This window comes from Anastrepha ludens, chromosome 6, assembly GCF_028408465.1.
Source record: "Anastrepha ludens isolate Willacy chromosome 6, idAnaLude1.1, whole genome shotgun sequence".
Taxonomy (NCBI): domain Eukaryota; kingdom Metazoa; phylum Arthropoda; class Insecta; order Diptera; family Tephritidae; genus Anastrepha; species Anastrepha ludens.
Window position 1 is genome coordinate 80,470,006 of NC_071502.1, and position 16,263 is coordinate 80,486,268.

General features: G+C 38.8%; 1 protein-coding gene across 1 annotated transcript; it reads right to left on the minus strand.

The window, feature by feature from the left end:
* Positions 1–9,477: 9,477 nt before the first annotated feature.
* Positions 9,478–15,040, minus strand: LOC128867130 (uncharacterized). The gene has a single exon (XM_054108229.1). It carries the CDS (start codon positions 15,038–15,040, stop codon positions 9,791–9,793), a length of 5,250 nt encoding a protein of 1,749 aa, XP_053964204.1. The 3' UTR covers positions 9,478–9,790.
* Between the last annotated feature and the right edge of the window lie 1,223 nt (positions 15,041–16,263).

Consider the following 16,263-nt stretch of genomic DNA (forward strand, 5'->3'; position numbering starts at 1 on the left):
ATATTAAAATCACACACCTTTATTTTCCTTACAAAAGTCACATAATATTTGAAAATGTAAACAATTAATTGACAGCACAGAATTTACTGTTTTACAGAGTTTTATGTTTTTTCTTACTTATTGTCCTGAAGTTTTGAGTTTTGCTGCCTTAAATATGTTAAAAATAAAAGTGACAAAAATAATGTGTATTTAAAATTTCGAAAATGTTATTTAAGTTGGTAAAATAAAGTTATTAAAACATATTTAAGAAGCTTTTATCATGTTGCAAACAATTAATTGACATACTGTATCTACCTACACAAAATATTTAAAAGCGCTTATTTTTACCTACGGTGCTAATAATTGAATCAATCGACTCATCTCAAAACTCTATCTCAGAAAGCTCTAAGGGCTCGGAGCAGTATTTTTAAATTTTAAAAAGGCATTTGACGTGTTGCGCGATTCAATTTGGGCCTATGAGAAACAACAAACCGTATTTAAAATTTTATTAAGACAACGATCCGAAGCGTAAGTAGCACTGAGTGCGGTTGTGGCTGCTATATAACTGCGCCAAGGTCATGGACACACTTGCCCAGGGTCCCGATTCAAATAAACCCCATCAAAACTCTGTAGGTCTATTTAATGAAAAAGGCTGCTAAGACACAACCAAGAAACCTAATTACGCTTAAAAATGCAATACTGGAAGAATGGCAAAGGATACCGCGAAATTATGACCTGGTGAAGTTAGTTCATTCTATGAAAAATCGTCTCTAATGTGGTATAGATGCCAAGGGACATCATATTATGTATTAATTATGCCAAAAGGTCCAAGTTGTTATTTAAAGCCCTGTCACTTGTCATTATTTGTGAAAAAAGTTATTTGGCACTTAGAAAATTCAGAGATATATGTAAGTATAGGTTTTTGTTGTGTTTTATGTTTATTTTCTAACGAGTTTTTGATTTTGAATATAGAAGAATAAAATAATTTGATACCAAAGTTCAAACACTGAGTTTATTTTCAATGTGAAAACTCTTTCTTGACAAACTGTACGTACATATATTGCGAGCGTGCAAAGAAAATAATGAAATGAGAAAGAATGTGCAAAGAAAAATTAAGACTACCATAAATTTGGGTAGAAACGAAAGTGAAATATAAACGCAGCATTTCAGGGAATCTTAACGCTTCCGTAGTTTTAATCTTAATAAGGCTTAAGTAAACTTTTGTCACAAAAACAAATACGAGCGCATAGCGGTGTAATGGATGCTGTTTTTCAATGAAACCAGGGAGTTTTGATTTTATCAGTTTGTAAGGTATGGCCACAACCATGCCGATTGCCTCTTTTAAATTTAATGCTGAGAATCCGGACAAATTCATATAAGGTGAAGTTACTAGAGCAAAAACAACAAGCAAGTGCAATTTTTTTTGCAGTTTTGCAATTTAATTGTCAAAACTTTTGTCAGAATGTAAACAAACAAACAAAGCAGCAACAAAAAACCGGTGCACTTTTACTTGCAAACCACCAAACCGCAAGAAAAATAAAACAAATCAGCTGCTCTAGTGGCTTCTCCTTATGTTAGATTGGAGTTTGATCTCGTAAAGTATCGATCAAAGATTTTAAAGCTTATGCTCGTTGTCACTGAACAAGCTCTTTAGCTATTTTTTTTGTTTGTTCCATTCAATTGTGAGTTACAGGGTGTTAACCATGTAAGTCAACAAAGAGAAAATTCGGTACCTCTCACAGTTTTTCTTTGATAAAAGCGAAAATGCCAGACAGGCCGCTGAAATTGTGAATGGTGTTTATGGTGTAACAGTTAATTACGTGCAAATTTGGTTTCGTCGAATCCGTTCACGAATTTTTGATGTTAAAGAAAATGTCGATGATGTCGGAAATGTCGATCACATAAATAAGTCGTAGCTAAAGAGCTAAAGATCGACCAATAGTTTTAAGCCATTTGCGCAAAGCAGCAATTCAAAAAGGGGTGGCTCGAGTGCCACACCAAAAAAATGCTGAAGCAAACTTCCATCTGCGAAGCTTTGATGAGACGGAATGAAATCGACTCATTTCTCAGGCTGATGGTGACTGAGGATGTGAAATGGGTCATATAAGACCATAGCTATTACGAAAACGATCGTGGTCATGCAGCTCAAACGATGGCCAAACAGAACTAACGGCCTGGAACGTTCTACTGTGCGTTTGTTGGGACTTGAAAGGAATCATTTATTATGAGTTGCTTTCGTATAGCCAAATAATAAATTCAGTTCTTTACTATCGACAACTGGACTGGATTTGAAGCTGGCGATTGACCAGAAATGGAAAACAGAAAAGGTTTTTGTTCCATTAGGACAAAGCAAGGCCACACACGTTTGTAGGGACTCGCCAAAAAGCCAGGAGTTTCATTGGGAATTTTTAATGCATCCACCATATAGTTTGGACTTGGCAACAAGCGATTAGTACCTTTTTCTGTCTTTGCAAACTTCCTGAGTGATAAGAAATTGGTATAATGAGAAGATTATAAAAATCTATTACTAGAGTTTTTCATCAATAAGGACCAAGACTTCCATGAGAGAGGCCTTATGAAGCTACCTTTAAAATGGCAATGAATTATACAGGGCCCGCCATCTATCGTTACGGATTTGAACTAGGTATTATTTGAAGAATGGTAACACTTAGCTGTCATCTGATTTGACAGAAAAATAGTTTTATTCTTCCGCTGATCGAAAATGGTTGTGTATACGCTCAAAGAACGCTGGGAAATATTGCGACATTACTTTGAAAATGATGGTAATGTTGCAGAATGTGTACGAAAATTACGTACGGCAATGGCAAGAAGAAAAGCACCGAATGAAGCGTATGTGCGCTACTTTGCGAAAAAAGTAAAAGAAACCGGGTTGCTTATTGACAAACCAACGCGTGACCGACCAAAAACCGTGCGTACACCCGAACCAGTATTATGCCAACAGACCAACAACAATTGATGCACGGAAGACCAACATACGCGATGTCATAGCTGAAATACAGCCGCATACAATCGAAAATGTGTTGAAAAATTGGGCCGATCGTATGGGATGGTGCATGGCTAACCGAGGCAGCCATATGAATGAAGTTGTGTTCCATCATTAACCGGAAGGATTGTACTTCAAAATAAAAAAAACAGTTTGGAAAAATATTGAGTAGTTTCGTTTTTATAGCATTTTTAATTCAGTAGAGTTATATGGCGGACCCTTTACAATAAAATGGTATATACTTGACCTAAATCAGACAATCCGAAAGATCTCAAATAAATTTGTGAATTTTACGCAAAAAAATGGGTTTCTTCTTGCCCAAGCTGTTCTTAGTGAACACCGTTATCGCTTTTTTCTTGTGAAACTGCTAAGCCTTTCCATAACAAGGAACGAACTTTTGCCCCCTTGAGCTTGAAGTTAAGTGAGGTCTCTTTTCTTACAAAGATTTTGACTGAATATTGCCTATCTTAATTACTTTACATCAGATTCGTAGATTCGTAGAGGAAGAGAAAAATGTATTGCACTTTCTTTATTTCATAGCTCATAGCCCTTTCTTAGGAAGCCTTGTATATCACAGATACCACAAACATTACAAATGAAAATAAGGGTATTAGTTTAACCATAAAAAGGAAACGAGCTCACATCCAATTAAAGTCGTTGCATACCAAATAAAATTTTTTAACCAAGCAAAACCGTTATCCTATTAAGAATATAAATGCCTGCCCTACGTACTTTATTTTGGAAATCTGTAGTAAAATATTAAAGCTTTGAGGTGAAATCCTTCTGGCGATTGGCTGAATCTAAATACCTTCGCTTCGTTTTATTCGTGTGTGGATTAAATGAAACGCAAATAACCAGATTAAGAGCCAAAATACTTACACCAATACTTTCTACAACTCGACCAAACATCACATTTGCAAAAAATAAATAAATCGCAGCAAAGAAAACATGAAAATAGCAAAAGGAAGTTATAAAAGTATTTATTTATGTCACCAGCAAAAAAACACAACAACACAACGACCGTTAAGTTCTTTGTCGGTGTGAAATGGGTACTAAATAATCGTTTAATGCCTCAACAAACCGTCATACAGGAATACATTTGGTTTTGTGGCATTAAAAATGCTTTAAATTAAAGCCGAAATTACTTTTCCAATTTTTACACACAATCAAATTTTTAAATGCGTACAAGAGTGGTATTCACGATGGAGAATAGCGTGCCCTGAAATATAGACACGCACCAACCCATTCGGCTACGGAGAGTTCTAGGGTGAACGCAGTTATCTTAACACTAAAAAACTCCATTTTTCGAGCTTCTGAATGTAATAATAATTTTCAAATATATTTTATAAGGTATAACGTACGATCTTTTTTATTTTACACAGCTTACTTTCTATTAACAATTTATTGATGCAGTTTTCGCCAAATTTTAAAAGTTTATCTTTTGAAGCGCAACATTTAGTCTCAAATCCATATATTAAATATATTCTATTTATGTGATGCTGTTGCTATTGTAATGTGTACTTATGTGGTATATAGTAGAAAAAAGCTCCGATTCCACTTCGACTCTGTAGTAAGGAGAGAGTAGGTACAAATTGTTTGCAAACATACACACTGACATATTTTATATATTGTACATACATATATTTAAATTGTCTTAAGTTTGACATGTAATTTTTCTTCTTTCAAATTCATAAAACAGTTGCTTGAATGAAGTATGAACATGAACATGCATATGTATGTATACAATAAAAAACAGATTTAGACACGATATTTAAAAATTGACAGGAGCGGTAGGGAGAGAAGTCGACGAACAACCGCTACCGCGCGACCAATTTTCAATTAATCTTAATAATAATAATAATGTATTTTCTTGTACGAGTATTTCATAAAATGTAAATTAAACTTCATTATGATTAATGATTAATGAGCTCCAAGTATTTATTTTTGTATTAGAAGATGATTTCCCCATAGGTTTCAGTCTCAAGCCATGTCCAAGAAAGATAAAAAAGAAAAAACGTTCAAGGGCAAATTTATTTCATCTCTTTTCAAAAGTCATCTCACATTGAAAAAAGTCTTAATTTGAATGAAGCAACAGTCTGGACCATCAAGAAAAATGAAAAGGAAATAAGAAGTGCAGTTGCTGCAGGATCATTGACATCTCCAAAACACGCAGCTCGCTACGGGCGTCAATAATTGAGAAAATGGAAAAGGCACTCAGCATTTTGCTTGATGATCGCTGTCAAAAAAAATTCCATAAGATGACAATATCATCAAACAAAACGCACTAAAAATTTACAAACGTCTTAAAGAACAAGAAGAATCTTCTGTCAACCCAGATTTTGTGGCAAACAAAGGTTGGTTTGAAAAATTCAAAAAGCGTTTTGCAATTCATAGCATAAGATTCCAAGGAGAAACTGCGTCGGCTGATCATGAAGCCGCTGGGACGTAGCCAGAAAAAATGAAAACCGCTATAGAAGAGCAATGGTACGCAGCAGATCAAGTTTTCAATGCCGCCGAAGCTCGGCTTTAGCGGGAAAAAATGCCCAGTAGAACCTTTATAACGAAAAAAGAAAAAACAAATCGGCAAACGCTCCTTTTGTGCAGCAATGCATCGGTGGAACTTATGACAAAACGTTTGCTAGTGTACATATCTTTAATACCTCGTGCACTTAAAGACGTAAATAAAAACACCTTACCAATATATTGGAAAGCAAATCCAAGAGTTTGGGTAACTGTAAACTTATTTAAAGGTTGGGTTTTAAATTTTTTTGTGCCAGACGTTGAACGCTATATAATTTGAGCTTCAAGGCGCTATTATATATATATAAAATTGGCGCGTACACCCTTTTTGGGGGTTTGGCCGAGCTCCTCCTCCTATTTGTGGTGTGCGTCTTGATGTTGTTCCACAAATGGAGGAACCTTGAGTTTCAAGCCGACTCCGAATAGCAGATATTTTTATGAGGAGCTTTTTCATGGCAGAAATACACTCGGAGGTTTGCCATTGCCTGCCGAGGGGCGACCGCTATTAGAAAAATGTTTTTCTTAATTTTGGTGTTTCACCGAGATTCGAACCGATGTTCTCTCTGTGAATTCCAATGGTAATCACGCACCATCCCATTCGGCTAAGGCGCTAATACTATTAGATAATTCTCCATGTTACCCAAAAGATTGCAATCATCCCAACGTCAAAATACTGTTCCTACCACCTAACACTACTTCGTTGCTCCAGCCATTGGAGCAAGGTATTATTTATACCATGAAAGCTTATTATATAAGAAGAGCTTTACAGTGTATTTTAAACGTAACCAGCTCACAATCAATTAATGTAATGGAAGCTTCGATAAAATTTTCAATCAAGCACTGTATCAACATCAGATCTTTGTCGCTGAAAGAACTGAAGACATCAACGTTAAATGCGTGTTCGAACAAAATATGGCTCTTTTCAGTTGAAATAGAAAACATGCCGGAATCGTCAGAAATGAAATTGGTGGCATATTAGAACTCGCTAAATCAATTGGAAGCGAAGGTTTAGTGAATTTGGCTATTGAGGGCGTTCACGATTTATTGGTGGAAGGAGAAGTTAACGAAGCGGATTTAATGGAAATGGCATCCGAAGCTGTAAATCAAGTCGATTCTGAGGAGACTAGCACTGATGTAGATTGTGGAGTTAATAAAAAAATTAAAAGAAAGCTTAAACTTAGCTAAAAATCTCGAGTAATTTTTCTTGCATGTAGGTCCCTCTACTGAAAGACGCTGAAAATTCAAAAGGGAGCCGCAAAACTGTCTAGCTTCATAGCGAGAAATCTACGATGACCTGATAAGTACCAGCAACCAAAGAACAATTACAGATTTTTTAAGAGGGAAGAAGATGCAAGAACTTTAAATGAAGAAAACTGTTTTATAATTGAAGGCGATATCATTCCACCGAAAAAACGTTCTCGTTTGATTATACTGAGTTGTGACGACGAAGAAATTTATTAAATTAGTTTGTTTTGTGTTGAACATACGAGTACAGTTATATATTTAATAAAAATTAAGTTGTTTATGTAATAGGTCTATTTATAAGTTCGTGCGGTTTTACAACAGATGGCGTAACTTGATTATTATTCCATCGATCCACATTTCCAAACATTCATTGGAGAGCTACTGTCGTAAGGCACAAACGTCAGTATAAGTTTTTTATTTGAAGTTTACGCTTAACAATATTTTTACCACACTTGAAAATGTCGAATTTCGTGCCAAATAATGTGTTTTTGCGGGGAATTCTTCTTCATTATTTTAATATGAAGAAAAAAGCAGCCGAAAGTCATCGTATCTTGGTGGAAGTTTATGGTGAGCATGCTCTATCTGAGCGAACGTGCCAGAAGTGGTTTGCACGCTTTAAAAGTGGTGATTTTGGCTTGGAAGGCGAAGAACGCGAGGGTGCGCCGCCAAAGTTCATGGATACCGAATTGGAGGAATTGCTCGATCAAGATCCGGCTCAAACGCAAGAAGAGGTTGCAAAAACTTTGGGAGTTGATCAATCAACCATTTCCAAACGTTTAAAAGCCATGGGAATGATCCGAAAGGTAGGCCATTGGGTGCCGTATGAATTGAAGCCAAGAGACGTTGAACGCCGTTTTATGGCATGCGAACAACTGCTTCAACGGCACAAAAGAAAGGGTTTTTTGCATCGAATTGTGACTGGCGATGAAAAGTGGGTCCATTACGACAATCCAAAACGTCGGGCAACGTATGGATACCCTGGCCATGCTTCAACATCGACGTCGGCGCAGAATATTCATGGCCTGAAGGTTATGCTGTGTATCTGGTGGGACCAGCTGGGTGTTGTGTATTATGAGCTACTGAAACCGAATGAAACGATTACGGGGGATGTCTACCGACGACAATTGATGCGTTTGAGCCGAGCACTGCGAGAAAAACGGCCGCAATACGCCGATAGACACGACAAAGTTATTTTGCAACATGACAATGCTCGGCCACATGTTGCACAAGTGGTCAAAACATACTTAGAAACGCTCAAATGGGATGTCCTACCCCACCCGCCGTATAGTCCAGACCTTGCGCCATCCGATTACTATCTCTTCCGATCGATGCAACATGGCCTGGCTGACCAGCACTTCCGTAATTACGATGAAGTCAAAAAATGGATCGATTCGTGGATTGCGGCAAAACCGACCGAATTTTTCACAAAGGGAATCCGTGAATTGCCAGAAAGATGGGAAAAGTAGTAGTAAGCGATGGACAATATTTTGAATATTAAATTTGTAACCATTTTACGTCAATAAAGTTTCAAATTTTGAAAAAAAACCGCACGAACTTATTCATAGTCCTATTAGAATTAAAAAAAACTGTTTTTAATAAGTTTTTGGAACATAACCCTCAGTTTTGTTCTGGCTCTGGGTCTCATACAATACGGTTTCACACAACACGACATTTTCTAGGAACCGTATTATAGGAGATTTACCTGTACTTAGTTTATTAAACAAAGTAGGAAATATCTTTACAATAAAAATGAGATTCATAACGAAGCGCCAATATCCTTAATCCAGCGTTGCCACTTATTGCCGAGCATATTCCAATTTCTGCGCTGCCAACAATCAACTCTTGATACGAATGCATCATTTATACACTTAACGAAATAATTATAGGGCAAAATGAAGTAAACAAAAAATTCGAATTTTTTATGTCTTAAAGAAATGAATGCTAAAGTTTTTGATATACAACCAATTTTAGTTTTTTAATGTTACCAAAAGCCAATTAGTGTGTGTACTTAAACAATAAAAATGATCTAAACAATTTCAACTGAAAAATTGTGAACTGCGTTTTTCTGTTGTAATACCCATTCCGGATAACTACTTCACCTTCGAAATCAATAGAGATCTCATTCAACATCTTTATATATACATATGCCTGTATTTTCCGGTAAAAATTGGAGTCTTACTATAATATCCAATAGCAGCCAAAATCATTAGCGCATCTCCGCCGAAGTGTCGAGTCATTCGCGCATTCATAAAAAGCCTAAGACAGAATATGATTTTGATAAGGTTAAATTAATGGGACAATTTAATGAGAAACGACTGTCAACACCCAAACCTTTAGATTCCTAGACAGATTGAAGATCTTGCGATATTAGATATGCTAGACTAGGGACGGGCAGCAGCGTGGCACGCTCGCAGCAGAGCGTGCTAGCAAAGTGCTAGATGGGGGGGCGACAAACTTACATTAGAAGGGTAAGCAATAGGCGTGTACGTATATTAATCACTTCTGAGCAACGCATATGTGTTTGTAAAAAAGAGAGTGAAGCTTTGCCAACAGCAAAGTTACCAGATAAGGGGACTTCATTCCATGTTAAGGCATTTCGAAGTGTTGATCGTTCATATGAAATAATAAAATGCTTTTGGTTTTTTTTATTGGAAACGCTTTGTTAAACCACCAAGCTTTTTTGGCAGCTAATAGTTTTCAAATTAAACACTTTTATTTTTAAACCACTTTATAATTTATTTTTCACAGAGTTTACGCGTTCGTGTGTTTGTTACAAAATGTTAAGTTCACCGGCCTCAGCTGATGTCGAGCTTCAAGTCTCGAAATATTTGCTTAGCACGGCTTATATACAATGTATGTACATAGAATGCGTTGATACGAACGTTAGGAAAATGACAAATATAGGATAATGTGTATTAATATAATTCAAGGACAAGTACAAGGATTAGGGTGACCAGGTGTTACGAGTTAAAAATATTACAATCTTATAAGTTAGACTACAATACTAAATTATTAAATAAAACTATACAATTAACTCTATACTTAAATTAGGTCATGTAAATTAGGTGCTGCTCCCAACATCCTCCCCTCCGTTGAAAGTTCAGGGCTTTCAACTGATTCCTTAGTCGGAAGGAGGCACAATTTAGTAACAGCTCGACGTGTAAGGCCAGTGGATGTACGTAGAACAGCTACTCGTGCAACACCGTCCTCACCAGTAATGACTTCGATGACGCGCGCAAGAGGCCACTTAAGAGGTGCTGAATTTTCATCTTTAATGCATACAATATCGTTGATTTGCACATTGGGGTGAGGGGTGCGCCATTTTGCTCTTTGTTGAAGAAGAGTGAGGTATTCTTCGCTCCATCGTTTCCAAAATAATTGTTGGAAGTATGTGACACGCTGCCAGTGACCGAGTCGATTGTAGTTCAAATGAGTGATGTTAGGCTCAGGAGCAGCTGTAAGCGGGCCGCCAATAAGAAAATGACCTGGAGTTAAAACATCAAGGTCTTCTGGATTTTCTGAAAGAGGTACAAGAGGTCGAGAGTTAATTATAGCAGAGATTTGACATACCAAAGTACGTAGTTCATCGAAACTAAGAATTGCAGAGCCAAGAGTGCGGTACAGGTGCTGTTTAGCCATTTTTACTGCGGCTTCCCACAAGCCGCCGAAATGTGGTGAACGAGGTGGTATGAATCGCCAGTCGAAGCCATTGTTGAGGCAGTGAACGTGAACCTTGCTGCGGTGCTCTTCGCTTAGGAGTAAGCGTTTTAGGTCCCTCAACTCGTTCTTAGCGCCTACGAAATTGGTTGCGTTGTCTGACCAAATACAGCTTGGCATGCCGCGTGTTGCCGTAAATCGCTTGAGAGCTTCCAAGAAAGCACCTGTTGAAAGGTCCCTCACTAGCTCCATCCACACGGCCTTGGTTGCGAAACAGATGAAGACGCTGATGTAACATTTTTGGGGTGACTTGTTGCGGGTTTCGGGTTTGAAATAAAATGGACCGCAGTAGTCCACTCCTGTGACGATGAAGGCTCGTGAGGCCTGAATGCGCTCCTTAGGCAAATCTGCCATGATGTGCTCAAAAAGTTTTGGTTTTGACCTGCAGCATATAACACATTTTTGTAGGGTACGCGCAGTAGTTTTCCTACCACCGATAGGCCAGAACTGCATTCGAATTGCCGCAAGTGATGACTGTGGGCCTGCGTGGCAATTCTTTCTATGAAAATGCATGATTATGGCTGATGTTAATGGGTGATCTTTCGGAAGGATGATCGGATGCCGCGCTTCGAAACTAAGGGTTGAATTTCTTAGGCGACCACCAACTCGAACTAAACCAAAATCATCTAGAAACGGCGATAGAGACGAAATGCTACTCGACGAATGTACGCATCGATTTTGTTTCAAGGCAATGTATTCTGGCCAAAGCTGAGCTCTTTGAACAATGCGAATTAGCAGTTGAGTTCCAAGATGTATATTTTCGGATGTAAGATGTGATGATTTTAACGATCTTGCAGTGGTGATGAACTTGTGTACGTATCCAAATATGCGTTGCATCTTGGTGAAGGAGTTGATGTACTTAAAGGAAAGCGAGATGTCGATTCGATTATTCATGGATACCAGGACCTTTTGACGAACTTCCGGGAGTTTAGTTTGAGGCACAATAGACTTCGGCCAATTACACATTTCTTCTTGCAGGAACGGGGGTCCATGCTTCCACAAATTTGATTGTGAGAGTTCTCGGGGAGCGGCTCCCCTAGATAAGATGTCAGCAGGATTCAAAGAGGTGGGGACGTAACGCCACTGCATACCTTCTGTAAGTTGTTGTATGGCACATACTCGGTTGGCGACAAATACGTTAAATTTTGACGGCTCTTCTTGTAACCAGGATAATACCACAGATGAATCTGACCAGCAATAACAACGACTCGCGAAAAGCTTCAATTTTGTTATTTCGTTAATTAATTGTGCGAGTAAGGCGGCGGCACAAAGCTCCAGTTTAGGTACTGTTAGCGTCTTCAAAGGGGCAACACGAGCCTTTGAACAAAGAAGATGAACTTGAGCGTTGTCATCTCTGACTGAACGCGCATAGACACAAACACCGAATGCTTCGAGACTAGCATCGCAAAATGCATGTAGTTCATGAGTGGCTCCAGGCTGCAATATGTAACGCGGAAATGATAAATACTGCACATCTGTGAATTCTTTGCAAAAGGCCGACCAATCTGTGTCCAGTGAGAGCGGTAAACTCTCGTCCCATTCGAGCTTGTCTCTCCACATTCGCTGCAACAGAATTTTCGCCCTAGTCAGGGTGGGGCCGATTAAACCTAGCGGGTCGTAACAGCGAGCTATTGTTGATAGTGCAGACCGTTTAGAATTTCTGGTGCCTCCAAGGTGTCGCGCTAAGGAAAACAACAAATTATCTTTAAAAGGATCCCATGTGAGTCCCAACGTTTTCGTAATATTGCTACCGTCATCGAATTTAAGGAAGGTTTCCCTTTCTGCATCAGAAATGTGATGAAGAACGTCTGGGTTGTTGGAGCACCATTTCCGGAGATGAAACTTTCCACGGGCAAGGAGACTGGTGGTTTGATGCATCATCTCGCGTACTTCTTCAACTGAATTTCCTCCGGAGATCAGGTCATCTACGTAAAAATCGCGTTTGACAATTTGTGAACCCAAGGGGTAAGACGAGGACTCATCGGAGGCTAGTTGATGCATTGCTCTTATAGCTAGGAATGCTGCGGGCTTCGTTCCATACGTAACCGTATCCAGCTTGTAAACCTTGATGTCTGACTCAGGGGAGTCCCGCCACAAAATGCACTGCAACATGTTGTCGGGTGCAGAGACGCGAACGCAACGATACATCTTGCAAATGTCTCCAGTAAGTGCAACGGGAAACGTACGAAAGCGAATAAGAATATCAAAAAGTTTGGGTTGTATGGTCGACCCCGCCATTAGAATCTCGTTTAATGAAAGGCCCGAAGTTGTGACAGCAGAACCATCAAAAACGACCCTGAGCTTTGTTGTGGAGCTATCTTCCTTGACGACGCAGTGATGTGGTAAAAAATATTTGCATTCATGCTCCTCAGCGCTGGTGACCAGTGACATGTGATTCAGCTCAAGGTACTCCTTTATAAATGCCGAGTACTTTAGCTTTAAATCGATATTGTTAGTTAACTTCCGCTCAAGGCTCTGAAATCGTCGCTTTGCTTGTGTGTATGATTCGCCTAATGATTCTGTGCCGAGTTTCAAAGGTAAGCGAACCGAGTACTCGCCTGAAGGTAAACGCGAAACATTTTGCTGAAAATGCGCCTCGCAGTCGAGCTCCTCCCTTGTTATTTTAGTGATTGGCTCAAAAACGTGATCTACTTCCCAGAAGCGACGTACCAAATCGTCTAGTCGGGTATCAGAGTCGATGTCTCTCGAAGACCTTTGATTGGCCACAAATGACGAAAGCTTAGAAGTCTGTTGACCACCACCTGATATCACCCAACCGAGAAGAGTTTTTTGAAGAACTGGAAATCCGGGCGCCAACTGTATCTGTCCAACGCAGAGAAGTTCGAAAAATAGTCCTGCTCCAATGAGCAAGTCAATACGCTGAGGTATGTTGAAATTGGGATCAGCTAGTTGGATGTTCGAAGGGACGTTCCAGTCCGCGATGCTCACTGAAAAACCAGGCTGATTGTCAGTGATTGTTTGAACAACGACGGAAGTGATGTGCGTTGAGAAATCTGAAGTCCGCGACTTCAGTACGACATTGACCGAATAGCCTTCAGTTGACAGGTTGGCATCCCCGATGCCCGAAACTGCTGCCGAATATTTGGTCCTACGAAGTTGTAATTGATTAGTAAAACGATTTGTAATAAAGTGAAGCTGGGAACCCGAATCCAAAAGCGCCCGACATGGCACGAAGGTACCAGCACGATTTTTGACAAAAATGACTGCAGTGGCTAGAAGCACAGCATCAGATGGAGATCTCGAAGTGAGGGCATGGCCAGGGACAGATGATGTTGCAGCTATGGTGTTTGATTTGAATGTGGGTAGTTGCGTGACTGGGCCTGATATAGAAGTTGAAGCAGAAGATGTGCGGTCAAAATGCAAAAGCGTATGGTGTTTCAATTGACAAGCTCTACAGGGTCCAGATTTGCAATCTCTCATTTGATGGCCACCCTTTAGACAGTTAAGGCAAAGCGAGAGCTTCTTGGCTTCCTTTTGGCGAAGATTTGGAGAAAGAGTGGAAAATTGCTGACAGTGGTAAATTCTATGATCAGGGCACCGACAAAACGCGCAACCACCTACTGAGGCATTCGAAACGACAAATGATTTTCTTTTATTTGTACTTACAGTTTTACCGTTTCTGTCAACTTGATCCGTTTGGGTTTGTATGGCATGCTCCACATTTTCGAGGGTACGACACCGCTTTTCCAAAAATGCAGCTAACTGATCCCACGACGGCAGTTCGTTGCTTGATGAATTTTCTTCCCACTTGGATTGAGTAGCCTTGTCCAACTTCTGGATTAGTAGTTCAACTATAATGCAGTCAGCGATTTGTTCTTGTGACCCAAGCGACTGCAACGCGCGTATGTGTGATGTAACCTTGTCCGTCAAACTCCGCAACTTGCTTGCGGATGCATCTGCCCTGTCCAGCCCAAAGATCTGTCTGATGTGTGCCTGAAATATAATTCGCTTGTTATCAAAACGTTTTTTGAGTAAATCTAATGCATTTTTATAATTATTTTCATTTATCTCCAGAGATTGGATAGTATCCAAAGCAGCACCACTCAAGCAGGAACGCAGGTATTGCAGCTTATCGCTTTCCGTTAGGTCGCCATCGTTGTCAATGACGGAGGCGAACATTGAGAAGAAGTTGCTCCACTCGGTGTACGCGCCACTAAATTTGGGTAGCATTAGCAAAGGCAAGCGAGAACGATTGGCATTCACGATGATTGACTGCGAGTCACCAGTGTTCGCTCTAAATGTCGAGCAGTGCTGACCTGTGCTACGTTTCCCAATCTCTCGTTGAAGGTTCGCCTTAAGTTTCACTAATGTAGCATCGAATTTGCAGGGCAGGTCACTGGCAATAGACTCAAAGTCCATTTCCTCCAAGCTGGTGTGAGCGGCGGTGAATGTTGCTTTCAAATCTCCCACTGATTCCATGATTGCTGCCAAGCCGTACTCATCCATGCCTTGTAGCATTTCGGTGTTCATCTCTGCTGATGTATGCTGAAGTCGATTAAAGACTGACCTTGTTTTCAGCTTTAAAAACGACACGCGATCTGGACTGAGCGACATGTTGAACGTTTGACTTTTAAAATTGACTGACCGGTTATATTGATAGCGCACGAATTTATAGGCACGGTTCTATGTACACGGAAACCGTTGAAAAAGTTAGTAAATAGAAATATAGGTTGCGGTTTTAACTGTTTTGTTTTACAAGTCCCGCACAAAGTTAACAAACGGTTTTATTTATTGGGTAGGTATTAAAACGACTACGCGACAATAATTAACTACCGTAACACGATATTTTCGAAGGGATAACAAATGTTATTATATTGAATAATAATTTCTATTTTACACAATTAGAACACACGAATATCACGTCGGGGTCACCAAAAATGTTAAACCACCAAGCTTTTTTGGCAGCTAATAGTTTTCAAATTAAACACTTTTATTTTTAAACCACTTTATAATTTATTTTTCACAGAGTTTACGCGTTCGTGTGTTTGTTACAAAATGTTAAGTTCACCGGCCTCAGCTGATGTCGAGCTTCAAGTCTCGAAATATTTGCTTAGCACGGCTTATATACAATGTATGTACATAGAATGCGTTGATACGAACGTTAGGAAAATGACAAATATAGGATAATGTGTATTAATATAATTCAAGGACAAGTACAAGGATTAGGGTGACCAGGTGTTACGAGTTAAAAATATTACAATCTTATAAGTTAGACTACAATACTAAATTATTAAATAAAACTATACAATTAACTCTATACTTAAATTAGGTCATGTAAATTAGGTGCTGCTCCCAACACGCTTCTTTGAATATTAACATCATCTTTGCAAATTTCTATTTTATTTACTTTTATAATTTTTGTAACCAAGAAGCATAGGCGATTTTATAATCAAGAAGTTTGAACATTCACATGTCAAAGTTTCATAGTTGCTAAACTATGTGGAGATAAATTTGTACTGACAAATCGGTGTATATTTTTCTGAATGAAAAAATTGTCTTCGTTTACATATAAGTATGTATGTATATCGTATGTTTTTATATTAGTGCATTTTTTTTTAAAGAATGCTGGTCACAACAGCGAACAGTAATCTCAACCAGCCATGTTTTATTTAAACAATGGATGTTATACATTTTATTTTGTTAAAAAGGAGAATTTATACATGATTCCATTAAAAAAAATAGAGGATTTTTTCAAAAAACATTGAGGAAATTATCATAGCAGAGTGGGTATTCTTGGTGAGTACTTAGTTGCTCTCAAATTCAAATCACTCGCATAT

Bases quoted from the DNA above. Each gene is read 5' to 3' on its own strand.
- LOC128867130 (XM_054108229.1), bottom strand. From the start codon at position 15,040: ATGTCGCTCAGTCCAGATCGCGTGTCGTTTTTAAAGCTGAAAACAAGG.